This window comes from Ochotona curzoniae, unplaced genomic scaffold (genome assembly GCF_017591425.1).
Source record: "Ochotona curzoniae isolate NIBS_2020 unplaced genomic scaffold, NIBS_Ocur_1.0 contig_3819, whole genome shotgun sequence".
NCBI classification, from domain to species: Eukaryota; Metazoa; Chordata; class Mammalia; order Lagomorpha; family Ochotonidae; genus Ochotona; species Ochotona curzoniae.
In genome coordinates, this window is record NW_024466004.1 from 58,908,121 (window position 1) to 58,922,387 (window position 14,267).

Consider the following 14,267-nt stretch of genomic DNA (forward strand, 5'->3'; position numbering starts at 1 on the left):
GGGGAGGTTTCCATGTTCAAAAAAGACACCAAGCAAAGTACCCTGGGCGGAGCTTGAAGGAGAGCATCCCACAGACAGCTTCTATGATACTCCTTCCTCCTCACAGCCAGCCTGAAGCTAGAGTACCCCAAGGACAGTCTCAAGGTGCACACCAGCTATCCTCCCAAGGGGGCACTTGCAGTCACAACAGCATCTGACTCAGAGAGAGAGAGAGAGAGAGAGAGAGAGAGAGAGAGAGCAGTACGATCACAGCCTAGGGCCAGCAGCCTTGGCTAGCCACCTCAATGGCTAGCCACATTAAGCACCTACTGTGTGCTCTTGAGGATGTTCTTTGCTGAGAAGGTGTGAAGACTACGTCTACAAATTTTGGACACAAGTTTTGTCACAACAGAACTCATGCACATTTGTGTGTGTGCACCTGTTGATGTGTTCACACACATGCTTCAGTATTCAGAGCTGACAGGAGTGCCAGCAACAGAGGTGGCATGGGGACAGGAATAGGTATGTCTGAGAAAAGAGGAGTCTTTGTTGGGCATGGTGACAGTTGACATTGATTTCCAGTGACCTCCAGGGTGGAGTGTCCCAAAGTCATATTAGACTAGAGATGGCCCACATAAAGAGGCTGGCCCATGTGACAAATCAATGAAATGGGATTTTTGTTCTCTTAAAATTGTTGATTTTTTTTCTTTTCTCCTGATTACTAATAGTCTTTCTCTGGAACAATTTCTTTGAGGTCAGAAAGACCTTTTTCACGGGAAGTACACATTGACTGCAGGAAGCTGAGTGATGAGAATGACTTTCACATTTCATGTTCCTCAAAGGGTTTTGACAGACATTCCACTAAACTCGCACTCTGATCATCTCAGACCATTATCTGTAATATCTCTACTTTACAGATGGTTAAATAAGTCTCAGGGGGCTGGTCATGTGGTGTAAGGTGCTGGCATGCCATATGGGCATTGGTTGGAATCCTGGCTGCTCTGCTTCTAATCCAGCTCCCTATTGATTTGTTTGAGGAAACAGCAGAGGATGGCCCAAGCAGTTGATTCCTTGTACTGAAGCTCCTGGCTCCTGGTTTCAGACAGGCCCAGCCTCTGGCCACTGAAGCCATCAAGAGAATAATGAACCAGCAGATGGAAGATTTCTGTCTCTCACCCTCGTTGTTTCTGTAACTCAGCCTTTTAAATAAATAAAATAAGCCTCAAAAAAGAACGAGGCTCAGAAAGGTTAAGTGACTGATTAGGGGCAGACAGCTTATAAACCATAGAACTGGTTCCAACTCAGGGCTCCTCCCTTCCCACGCCAGGTCCCTCAGTCTCACCGGGCTGCCCCTGTGGCTTGGAGGCAGGTACCCCACAGGTAAAGGACATGAACTCTCCCTTTAAAGATATGGTACAAATCCTACACCTGCCAACTTAGGCTTGCCCTGTGATGAGCAGTTGTACTCACTGGAACACATACCAGCAATACAGGATCACACAGCTGCTTTATTTGTAGCAGGCCTGACATGGAAAAAAATCCCACATGTCTACCAACAGCAGGATGGATAAACTATGATGTATTTGTAGAGGAAATGACTACTTGATCACAAACAGGGAAGGCTGCCATCACACGCAACAACATGGATGAGCCTCACAGATGTAGTGGAGGCATAGGAACCAGACAGAACGGCACTACATGCTCTCTGCATGTGAGGTTAACTTATAGGCAAAACTAAGCTTTGGGGATCTGGGGGAGGGGTTGGTGCAATGGTTCAACTGGCTAATCTTCCACCTGCAAGTGCTAGCATCCCATACAGGCACTGGTTTGTGTCCTAGGTGTTTAACTTCTGATCCAGCTCTCTGCCTATGGCCTGGAAAAGCAGTGGCGGATGGGCCAAAACTTTGGGCAAACTGCATCCACGTGGGAAACCTGGAAGAAGCTCCTAACTCCTGGCTTTGGACTGGCTGAGCTTCAGCCATTGTGGCCTTTTGGGAAGTGAACCGTGGTTGGAAGATTTCCTTTTCCTTCTCTCTGTAAAATCTGCCTTTCTTCAAAAAAAATCTTGAAAAAACAAAAACAGAACTAAGCTTTGGTGACAGAGGAGGGCTATAGGCTGCCTGTGGGCATGGAGTGTAACTGGGAGTGCTGAGTGGCTCCTGTGGCATGCTCAGGAGTGGGGTTTTCGTCCCCTCCCCTATGTGGTGGCTACAGGGCCACAGACGTACATAAAACCCACTGGGTCACCCCCTTCACATGTGGCCACTGAACCATGTGAGTGCACTGAGCTTGCTGAAACACCAAAGTGCGGCGTTTTTCCAGAGGCCAGGTCTCTGTGAGACTGCCGGAGACTGCCACCAATGCTCAGCAGTGCCAAGTCCGAGCTGCAGCACCGCGTCTGCTGCAGGCTCAGCAGCGTCTGCGATCAGAGCACCGGGAGTCTTGGGAAGCCAGACTGGGCGCCATGCCCCCTACGCTGCTGCTTTTGGAAGCCAGGGGCAGAGTGAATATACAGGGCTGGCAGATCTCTGGGTCTCATAGCTGTGGGAGACAGAGTGTTTAGCTCTGTAGGTGGTTGGGATGAGGATGTCAGCAGCTCAGGGAGGGATTGGGGCAGGGCTGCAGCAGGGGAACAGGGTGCGGGCATCATAGCTGAGCTCTCTGGGCTTGTGCACACCCATGCCAGGCGCCTCTAGCATAAGTCCGAAAGCAAACCACGCTGCCTGCCTTGGAAAGCGTGGTCCTCACACTCCCACATTTCCATCGTCAGTAACTCCATCCTCCTGCATCTGATTGCTTGGGGATTACCCTGGCACCCCCTCTCCCTTTCCCTGGTGCTGTGTGAGCCTTTGACCACATCTACAAACCCATTCATCCATGGGTAAGACAACCACAGCAGTAACAAACATTTGTTTCCCACTCTGCGCTGCTGGGCACGGCGCTCTAGGCACACTTTGTGTGCACCCTCCCACTTCATTCATCAAAACTGCATGGAGCAAGTAGCATGCATTTCTATTTTCACAGATGAGCAAACCTGCCCAAGGCCCCACCCTGGCAGGTGGCAGAGCTGTGTTGCAGACACAGTCCTGTCTCCCTTCTCACGCTGCCCACTGCACTGCTGTTGCCTTAACACAAGTGCCTTAGGAAAGAACCTGCCATCGACAAGGCACTCAAACAATTGATATGGGCGTCACTGCGAGACCTTGATTGGACAGAATTTCACAAAGGGTTTATGGATGCAAAGAATTATCAGCTGTAACTGAGTGAGATATGCAGGTCATTTCTAGTTGCTTCTAGAAGACTGTCAGTGGAGGCTCATGCCTTGTAGGCACAGGGCGTGGTCTTGACCTCCATCCTTCTATGGGGCTTCTGCTCCAAGGGACAGGAGGAAGGGCACATGGGCAAGGACAGTAAGATTCCGATTCTGCGGATGTGCAGTGCTATCTCCTGTGCCCAGGGGGATGTGCTAAGACATGTCAGTGCACCCTGCAATAGGAAGCCCACAACCGTTTTGAAAACAACTGCCCTTCCTGGCCCTCAGATGTCTGTGTTTGGCACATGTTTCTGAATGCCGTCTGCACTGCTGAAATTGAGCTGTGGCATGACTGTGGCCTGTGGGTAACATAAAACCCAGCTCACAAATGTGACTGCATACATGCACGGATAGACCAGCTGTCTGCAGGAGCCATTTCACCCCCACGGCAGGAACTTTGCAGCATGTGTGCCATTTGTAAGAGTACTCCTGGTGCTTATGCACTGGGCTTTCTCGGCCTCATAAAAGTGCCTGGGCAGGCCAGGCCCTGGGGAGGCATTTTTGGACAAACAGCTGGGGTGTTCTAGCTCTGGAAAATGAGAATAGTCTTTCCAACTCTCCTCACGTGTGCACAGGAGCAGGTGCCTCTTAGGGACATTTCCGCAAAATAAAGGGAGAAGCGGATGGACTGAGGATGAATCCTTCCTGATTGCATTTTTGGTTCTTCTAATCACTGTCTTGATAGGAGGCAGGAGGCAGCACAGCTGAAGTGGATAAAGGCAAGAGGGCCGATCACACAGCACCTGGGGGCATGGCAGTGGTGGTGAGGAAGCTGGTAAGCCAGGCTATCCAGACAGCTGAATGAGGAGGAGGGCTGGGTGGTCAGGGCAGATGGCAGCATGCCTGGGGATCTGCACCTGAGCAGCAGGTGGCCTGCGGGGAGGCAAGCAAGGGGCACAGCCTAAGGGCTCATCCCAGTGAGCTAAGCGCATGCTGAGTACAGGGGTGGGGGTGGGATGCCGACAGCACCCCCTGCTGGCATGTACAGGCCCTGGCACTGCTGTTTTCGGCTAAGTGTCAGGGATCACAGCCTGAAGACCACTGCAAGGGCAGAAGGGAGTCCTGAGCCATTGCCCACTCCCTTGGAGGCAGAGACTGTACTCACATATGGAAAGTCCCTTACACGACTCCGTTCTAGTTCTCTGCTCATTGAATAAGTCATGACTTGCCCCTTGCGTCTGAGGGGCTGGGCTCTCCGGCTTGGCTCGGCATCAACTCCATCACTTGGGGCTGCCCAGCCTCTCTCAGCTCACCTGCCCTCAAAGTCACAGCCACATTCCTCTCTGCACAGCTAGTGCCAATCAGAGCGGCCAAGTGCTTCTGACTGGAGGTATGGCATGCCATCTGGCAGTGTGTGTGCCTGTGTGTGATGCACGGGCTCAACTCCCTGTGTGGGCATTTGGCACCAATACAAGAACTACCACGTGTTGGGGGAAATTCAAACAGCTGAGCTGTCTGGCCAAGATGTCATGTAGCATTTGGCTGGTATCTGCACCAGCCGAGGGTCTCCGCTGAACATTTCCCCTCATCACTTGAGATGACTGGGAAGGTTTTCTTTTTGAAAGTCAAATAAAAGGAATGAAGAATTGCTCTGAAATGGAAGAATCAAAGGAGGAGGTGGAGAAGGGGAAGGCAAACTCCAGGGCTGGTTGTTACTGAACTGGGTACCCTGAAATAGGTAATTCAGGCTGGGATGGCCCAGCCTTGTTGGAATGCCCAGGCGCCAGCCGAAACCAACAGCAATGACAGCTGCACTCCCACAGCCCTCCCAGTTACAAGCATCACTCTGCAAGGGGCCTATGGGATTCCACATGTTCCCCTGGGAGCTGCTAGACAGAGGTCTGTGAAGACAGAGAACATCCCTGGGAATTCATCCCTGGTACTGGCGATCTCATCGCAGCTGCTGCAGTGGCTGTTGGCTTGCATTATATTCCATTTAGGGGCAATTTACTACGGATTTTGTTTGCAGGTGGGCGGGGTGAGGGATATAATCAGAAGAGCTGGGACTTGTTGAGAGCCCATGCTGCTGACTTCTACATCTTTTCTCCACCTTTCTTCTCCCTGCTCTGAACCCATGGAGACTTATTCACGGACTTCTTTGGGCTCCAGCTTCTGCTTGGGCTTGGCATGCTGAAGAGTGAGGGTGGTATGAATGTCTCAGAACCATCCCTGTGGCTTGTCTTCAGCAGTGGCTGTCATCTTGCACCCACGCCCTGCCCTCCTTCAAGCCCTGAACTCCACAGATGTCACATACTGCACCACACCTTGTGGGTATCTTAGATCTGCCTGCATCTTTGCAAAAAAGAGCCTTTATTAAATTCTTCAGTTTGAACATGACTGCAATTTGCTGTGGCGCTTTGGTTGAGTGATGAGCTAACAACTGGACTCATCTGCTGGTTTTGCACAGCTTGCTTTCTCCAGAAGTGGAGTTCCCAGGCCCGGGTGCTGCGAGAAGAGTGGCATGAGCCAGGAGGGTCTCAGCAGCAGGTGTCCAATCACCACAAAGCAATGTCTCACACGTCTATAGATCACTACAGGCGCCCACATGCACAGCTGTCAAGTTCCTGCCACACCAAGCAGGAGAAACCCAGCGGAAAAGTGACATTTCAAATACTGTCTGGAGGAAAGGAAGGAAAGGAGGAGGGAGGAGTGGCATGGTAAGCGGCGACCCCAAAGACAGGACTCACGCCGCTATCATTCAGGTGCCCACCTTGTCTTGCCGTGTACTCGTTGTCTTCAATTAACCGGGCTAGTCCAAAGTCGGCAATCTTGCATATGAGTCCGTTTCCCACCAGAATGTTTGCTGACCGCAGATCTCTGTGGATGTAGTTCATGCGCTCGATGTAAGCCATTCCTGCAGCCACCTGTGGGAACCCAGGGAACAGGAGCTATGAGCCTCAGAGAATGAGTGACCTTGGACCACGCTACGTCAAGTGCACACACCAAAGCAGTCGGGCCTACCTGTGCGGCCATGTCCACCAGGTTGGGCAGTTTCAGAGCTCTTCCTTCGCCGTCTTTCAAGAAATCAAGTAAGCTTCCTAGGGACAAAACAGAAAGCCGTTTCAATCTACTCTAAAGGACAGGCATTCCCCACAGAGGGCTGTATTTTGGTGTTCTTAATTAGAAGTGTGATGAAAACGGTTGAGTGTCGTCCACATGGAAAAAGGTTAATGTAAAGGACAAGAGTGGAAAACGTTCCATGCATTGGGAAGTATGTTTTGCCACCTTCTTGCAAATAAACAGCACGGAAGCCATCTTCAAGGACAACAGCAGCAATTTAACAACCAAGGAGGAAAGGGAATTTCATCTCCCTTCATGTCACGAGGACAGCGGAGGATCTGCTCCACTTGAAGCTCATTGCCTGATCAGCTCTGCTCGCAGGAGTGCCATGTGGGAAACATGTGGCTCCAGGACTCACAGTGACAGCATTACTAGGGTTAAAATGCACTAAAAAAAAATGCAGGTCCCCAGGTCCTATCTCAGCTCTACTCTACCAGAAACACTGGAGTTCAGGACCTGACATGAGGGGAGAAGTTGGAGCACCCCTGGCTTGGATTGCCGACAGCTGTGTAAGTCAGGACAAGACTATCCAAGGCCCAGGCGTGAGGCAGGTGGCTCCTCTTAATTAGCTCGCAGCTGGCCAGGCCTTCCATCAGACATGTGAGACTAAACAGCTGCAGCTTCGCGGTCACTCTTAGCACACAGCCTGGGCCAGCTCAGAGCTTACGTATACTGAGGCGGGAAGAATCATCTGCAGAAGCTGGAGACTTGTGACACTCATCAGGGATTTTTTTTTAATGTTTTAATCACAAAATTATTTACAAAATAATCCTGGATACAAAGGACAAACGATCTGCCAGGAAAAAAATTCTAATTATATTTGAAAAGAGGGTAAGTAGAAAGAGGAACTGTGCTGGGTTCTCGGAGGAACGGTGCATCAGCTTTTAAGGCTGTTGCTTGTTTGGTTCATGTGTTTTTTCCAAAACAGTCACTCTGGCCTCATCCCCACCAATGCTGGTTTAATTAAGATGATAGGGGTGTAGGGGGTGGTGAGAATATGGGGAAATAAAGTGTGTTCTTTCAAAGCAAGTCATTTCTTCATCTGATGTTTAAGAGAAAGGCTGAAGGCAAAATGTTGAAATGATGGAGATTCAACTTAGTTGGATATTGTCTAGCCTTGCAATAAGAAAATTTAGCAAAGAGGTATTGCTTTTTCTTTCTCTCTCAAATGAGTCTCTCTCTCTCTCTCTCTCACTACATATATATATATATATATATATATATATATATATATATATATAAAAGAGTTCCTCCTGAGGTGAATTCTTGACTTAGACAGAAGTTAGGGAGGAGAGCAAGTCAGTGGGCAGCTCCATGGGTAGCCCCTGGGCGGAGAGCAAGGGTGACGCCTGACCTTTGTTCATGTACTCGGTGACAATGTAGATGGGCTCCTCAGACACCACAGCATACAGCTGCACCAGCTTGTCATGCTTCAGCTTCTTCATGATTTGCGCTTCCTCCAGGAACGACTCCGGGGACATTGTGCCTGGTTTAAGAGTCTTTATGGCTACTTTCGTGTTTCCATTCCAGGTACCTACAAACACCCCCACAAAATCAAGTCAGTCCACAGTACCTCTTTGGAGGGAGGCTGGAGGGTTTCTGACAGCAGTTGTTTGCATACGGTTACATTCTGAGTTGGAACAAAGTCAGATGGCTTTTGTTTCACAGTCAATTGCAAGGACTCTGTCAAGCAGTTCAACATGAAAACTGTGTTTACTCATGGCTATTGTAAGGTTAATTATTCATTTAATTTTTTTTCTTATTTCAGTATATACCACTGTCTTTTTCTGGCTCAGCCATATGGTTGTAAGTTTACACAAAAGGCTGGGGACCACCCCCCCCCCTTTTTTTTTTTTTACAGTGATGGAAGTCCAGGAGTTGGAACAGGTCGGGTCAGCTGATGGCTTTGGTCTTTTGGAGTGTGCCATTTAAAACAATAAGATGACACTCCAAGGGTGCTTTGAACCATCTGTAGTGGATGAGTGACTTGAAAGAGTCCTTCAGCAGTTGAGCGAAGCAGGCTGGTGAGCACTGGCAAGAAGCTGTCAGGCTGCTTGCCACTGTGCTGACCAGGTAAGGCACCTTCCTGTGGTTTCCCCATGGTCAGTCTTCAGGAAGGACAATGGCTTCCTTCAGGGACACTGGGGCAAGTGAACAGCAGCCAGGAAGGGCATGCTAAAGGCAGTCAACTAGAGCCATGGGCAGGCCTGGCCTCTGATCGGCATCGGTTAACTAGTCTGTAAAACACAGGAGTGACACTGAACTACCTTTTGGTTCTCTTTTGTCTCCCAAATTAAAAAGTAAAACAAAACTGGGTATTATGTGAATGTTTAGTCTTACAACTTCAAAGAATAACTTTCTAAAGGGAAAAAGAAAAATATGCTTAATTTAGATTGTTATCTTCTACTTGAAAAATAAGACAGATTTAAATAAGTTTTATTTTTATATTCAATATAGCTGATTACAGAGTTTAGCAAATCTATGATCTGGAGCAATTCTTGTTACTCTCTTAAACATGGTTCATATAATTAAATATATATGAATACAGAAAAATAAATCTTATGAAAGAACAAAGGTTTAAAGATGAGTTCATGTAAATTGCATGAAATAGCTACTCACCAGGTATAAATGGGCAACTTGTCAATTTTTAAGTGATCTCTGCTATTTAAGGATTACCAGTCCCCAGTTTTAAACATAATGAGGTCTTCTTTCTGATAACAGCCTGAATAATTACAGAGGCATCCATCATGATCCTGATGGCCATGTTGTTTTATGTTTAGTGGAAACAAAAATCTTAATGATTATGTGCAATGAGTGAAAGTTGGTAAAGACTGGAAATAAATTTACTTATCGAGTCCAATTCTTTCCAAATGTGTGAGTGATTTGATTTAAATCCTTAGAAGCTGAGACTTCAACTTTAATTTGGGTAGATGAGAGAGAAGGTGTGTGTATGTGTGTGTGTATGTGTGTGTGTGTACATATGTCACAACACTTGAGATAAGAGATAGAGAATAATGTGGATGACTTAAGGTAGCTAATATATAACTGTACATACATGTGTATATTTGAGTGTCTAATAGCTATACATCTTCCTGTCTGTATGGTATTTATCTCTTGCTAGGCTCTGCTTAACTCTTTTTCTGTATTATCTTGTTTAATACAGGTGTACACAAAGCCACAGGAACCTAAGTATATTGTTTTTATGGACTCTAAAAAAGAAGGAATGAGGATTTTATAGTATCAATACTGTCTTACTCGTTGGTTTTAGGTGGGACCTAAGTTTCTGTGGGTGACCTAAAAGGGTTTAAAAGAGCAATTTGACAAATCTAGTGCAGTTATAGTTAATGAGCACCTGTTACCTACTAGGGACTTCAAACACATTGTCTTACATATTCCGCCAAATGTGCTTTGTACGAGGCTGCTATCACTCCAGTTTTACAGATAAGAAACCTGAAGCTCCTAGAGGCTAAACAGGAATCTTGTCCATGGTCAGTTAGTAAGGATTAAAATCCAGGCTCATGGAACAAAAGCCCATGAGTCTGGAGTTGCCACACACACTGTCTTACCTTCCCACCTCTTAGAGAATCACCAGATTTGTAACACACTGGTTTTCTGCTCATTGGGCACCTTCATGAGCCCCAGGAAGTAGGATACTTGCACACACTGGATGGCCTGTGCACATCTGGGTATCTCTGGGTATCTCTAGGTGTCTCTGTGTCAATGGGCTGTACCTTTTTTTTTTTTTTTTTGTGGTTGAGAACGGTTGGTTTAACTGGCTTTGTGAAGCAGCCAAAGCAAAATGTGCCTTCTGCCTTACCAAGCCACACTTCAGCGAAACACCCCTGACCCATCTTCTTCTCCAGAGACAACGAATTACGTTCCACTTCCCACGCATCTTTAGCCAATCCAGAAGTTTGTGGGGCACAACTCGATGCAATCATAGTTAAGTTAAAACATAAACCATCAGCTTTCTCTATAGGAAAGGGAATTAATAAAGAAAACACAGTCCTTATAATCCATAATCATGCATGCATGCACTAGAAAAGATGGAAGGTGACTTGCCCGCTAGGGTGACATTCAACATGTGTCTGCGGTTGGAAGCAAAGGGCAAGCCATTTTAGGCATGGTAGGACCTTCCTCATGCCCTTTGAATGGAGGGCTTGCATAACAGTCCAAGTTGAGCCATTTGTCAATCTTGCCCACTGAAATCTCCTTTCTAGAAGTTCCAGGATTTTAGGATCAAAATTGAAATGATTATTTCCTGTGGTTAGCAAGTCGGGCTCTTTCACCTTCCATCTTGGATGCTTGGGATTCCCCAAACCAGGAAGCTAATGTCATAGAGTAACTGAAGTTCAGCATACCCATCCATACTTCCCCAAACTGCCCATTTCCCAGTCTCTTGATCAACTGCAGGGATTCTCGGGGGATCTCCCAGACATCTTTGGTTTTGACAGACAGATCGGTAAGCCTTGGCATTCCTTTGTGACAGGGCACTACTAGGCGGCAGCATAGGCCTGCGGCTCTCTCTGAAGGAGCAAGGGCAGTGGCAGGAGAGGGAGAGAAGAGCACAACACATGTAACAACAACAGCGACAGCGCCGACGCAACTCCCCCAGGGCCCTGGTGGCCGAGGCACGGCTCAGACGCCACACACGGAAGCACATTCCTTGGAGCTGAGACAGCGAACATGCCACAGGGGCGCCACCCCGACCTCCACCCCCATCGGGACGATACCAGCTATACACACAGGTGCAGACGGAGACTGCTTTGGTTTGAAAAACATCTTCAAGCTCAATGTCACAGATGGCAGAAAGAACACTGGGACTAAAGAAAAGTACATCTGCTCCCTTTCTCCAGCCACACCCAGAGGATCTGGTGGGATTGTGGCAGAGCTGTAGGTGAAGGTGTAACTTTGAGACGGGGCCTGTGTAGAACACTGGACTGGGAGAAGATGCTGGGGCTGAAGATGATGCCTGCTGGGGGTGGGTGGAGGACGTCACGGTTCTCTAACAATCTCTCTGGTATCCTGAGAGGCTGTATTCTGCTTGCCCGCTTATCTGGGTGCTCTGCTCTTTCCCGTGGGGCTGGGGGATGGTGTGTGTGTGTTTCCTTTGCTACAACCTCCAATGTGTAGCTTAGTGGGTCTGGTTTGAAAGGAGAAAGAATGGAAACTTAAAATGCGTAGGAACCCAAGCGGTTTTAGAGTCTAACCTTTTAGAATTTAGCAGGGGTACAGAGAAATCGACTCAGTGGCAAGGTAAACATCAGTCAGATGTGAAAAGGTAACAAGGAACAAGCAAGCAGGGAAGCGGCACAGAGCCTGACGTGTGAAGTGGACAGGCGTGTCCCCACTCAGGGTCCCTGCCCCACCCCCAACCTCCCAGCCTTCACCCCTCACTCAGATTTGGGGAAAGCAAAGATGGTGTTGGTTTCTTTTTGAAAACTGGCTGTAACCTACTTTTTGCCCCTGGACTTGGGTTCTGAGATATGTAGGCAGGAAATTATTTAGGTGTCAATGTTTCAAAGGCATTTGAGTGTGTGAGAGAGACAAAGGAGCGGGGGAGGAACAGCTAATATAAAAACAAAATCTGACTCAAGATGGATTTTTCTTCCCTCAACTTAAAAAAATGTCTATTGTTCTTCATATTCCTTCTCCCCTTCCAGCTTTACGATGTTATTAAGGTGCCCTTTCCAACACAATCTTTTCAAATGATCCAGACCCCGGGGATCATTCTGGTGTTTGGCTGTAATGAAATATATTTCACCATCTAAAAACTCCCTGCAAACAAGCAGGCATTCTGAGAGTTACACCAACATGCAGGGAGATTTTCTGCTCCATTTTTCCCAAATAGTTCATCAGAACCCACACAAGCCATGTTAGCCAAGGTCCTCAGCAATTTGTACCTCCAAGTATTGCTAATTTTTTCCAATAGCTCATTAGCACCTATGATAGGCATTTTTCAAGCCCATTTCCAGAAAGGATGATTTTTTTTGCACTAAAAAAATTACGTATTTGTCAGCAGATGTGCACAGAGCTACAGCAGAGGAAGGTTTTTGGAATCTTGTCCTGAAGAACAACACAAAATGAGAATCTGGTTTGCACAACTAGTAGATTGAAGGGGATACAGATTATTTCTGAACACGTATATTTATGTATCTTCACATATGTACAGGGATTATGGAGTGGGAGATACTGTATCTTGTAGGAAAGAAGAATGATTGTAACAATTACACATGGAATCAAATTCTTTAATAAAATGCATGAATTGCACATCTGAACACGCAGTAGAGGTGGTGGCACTGGGTTGCTGGGGCTGAATGTAACATTAGATGGAGCAGATGTCAGAGCTGTGGGTCCCAAGGCCTCTAAGTCTAGTTGGGACTCAAAGCATTGGGTGAGGGAGGAGAAAAAGAGTTGTAAGTTTCACCTTGTCAGAAGGATGAAATGTACAAGCCGCCACGCCATTTGAAAGTGTGGGAAACACACAGTGCTCCTTGTGGAAATGCCTTTGTACATGTTCCACCCCCAACTCCCTTGACTGTTTGCTCTGCCATCATACATAGACTGGCTTGGACAAGCTAACTCACAAAGATTTTAAGAGGAAGATGAAAAAATAAGTAACTTAAAATATTTACCTACTACTTCCTTCCTGGGGGCACCAAACTGTTGTGGGAACTTTTGAGAAGCACGTGGGAGTAACAGCAAGCATAGTACAACAACAGCGAACCACCCCAGAAGGGGTGTCATGAGCGGCTGTATTTCTCAGCATTAGACCTCTGCTCCTGCCTGTTTTCCTCCCAGCCCTGTGTCTGCCCACCCCCTTGCTCAGCCTCTGGATGGTTAGAAGGTTGTTCGAATGGGCTTACCTGAGTAATGCTGTACCAGCTGCTGAAGGGTTTCAAACTGGGCCCGCGTGGTGATGTAGTATCCGCCATTGTCAAGTTTGCGAATTTTATAATGTTTAACATGGTCTCCTTTCATATCATCCCAATCACGGATAGAAAGTGAATAGGCACCTGGCAAATATGCAAAGAAGCAGTAGCCTCCAATCATTTTGAATTTTTACTTTCTTTTCTTGGTCTCATTTGCTTGGCTATTCTTAATCTTTGTCAAAGATATATACACACATACAAATATGAATGCATGAACAGCATGCACACATGTGCTCATTTACACATGCAGTCACACACACACAAATGCATGCATGCACAGCACATCTCCACTCAGTAACCAGAGACGCCCCTTTTGCTGTCTTGCAAATGTCAGAGGGTATCAGCAATAAAATTAACTTGCCCTTGAGATTGAAACTTTCCTAGTTATTCATAACCCTTTACTCAGTGTTCTTAGGGGTATAGCCCAGGAAAGATTCAGAGAAGTCCAACCATTCCCCTCCTGGCTTGCTTTGGATTCCCTTTCCTGGGATGGTCAAAAGGGACAGCATGGCCAGTAGCAATCATGGGACTGTTTCCATAGAAGCAGGCATCCCTCACATTTATGCCTGATCCTGCTTCCCGGGAGCGGGTAGCTTGGACCTGATGAATCATTCTGGGAAACCATGATTCCTTTTTCCTTTGACTTTTCCCCTCCTGCGGCTGCTAATGAGTTGTTAAATAATAAAAAAGGGAGAGAAGGGAAGAGTTCAATTACCTTAAAAAAAAAAAAAAAAGGAAAGCAAAGTCAATCTGTAGGAGGGGTGCCTGCAGGAACTCAGAGTTTTGGAAAATCTTTATTTCTAAAGGACTTCTGGGAAGCTTATGATCTGTGGGCTGGGAGGAAAGGGTTGATTCTGAAGCTCTTTGGTGCTTTTGGAGCCGTCCGCAGTTTGAGATCCCAAGCAGAGAGGGGACAGGAACTAGGCCTGCACTGGAACCAGGACAGGTGCCATGGTGGTGCCCTCCATGGACACCATACATGG

At 47.2% G+C, this 14,267-nt stretch overlaps 1 protein-coding gene across 6 annotated transcripts in view; it reads right to left on the reverse strand.

Annotated features, from left to right (window-relative positions):
- FYN (FYN proto-oncogene, Src family tyrosine kinase) overlaps nucleotides 1–14,267 on the reverse strand; it is a 117,798-nt gene that overhangs the window by 29,499 nt on the left and 74,032 nt on the right. For 3 of the 6 annotated variants that reach the window (XM_040983904.1, XM_040983905.1, XM_040983906.1), the window contains exons 6-10: nucleotides 13,219–13,368; nucleotides 10,714–10,878; nucleotides 7,707–7,886; nucleotides 6,254–6,330; nucleotides 6,003–6,156 (exon numbers count right to left, since the gene is read on the reverse strand). In XM_040983904.1, coding sequence (XP_040839838.1) covers nucleotides 6,003–6,156; nucleotides 6,254–6,330; nucleotides 7,707–7,886; nucleotides 10,714–10,878; nucleotides 13,219–13,368 — 726 coding nt within the window. Of the gene's footprint in view, nucleotides 1–6,002; nucleotides 6,157–6,253; nucleotides 6,331–7,706; nucleotides 7,887–10,169; nucleotides 10,326–10,713; nucleotides 10,879–13,218; nucleotides 13,369–14,267 lie in introns of all 6 variants that reach the window. The other 3 variants (XM_040983908.1, XM_040983907.1, XM_040983909.1) reach the window with 2 other exon arrangements.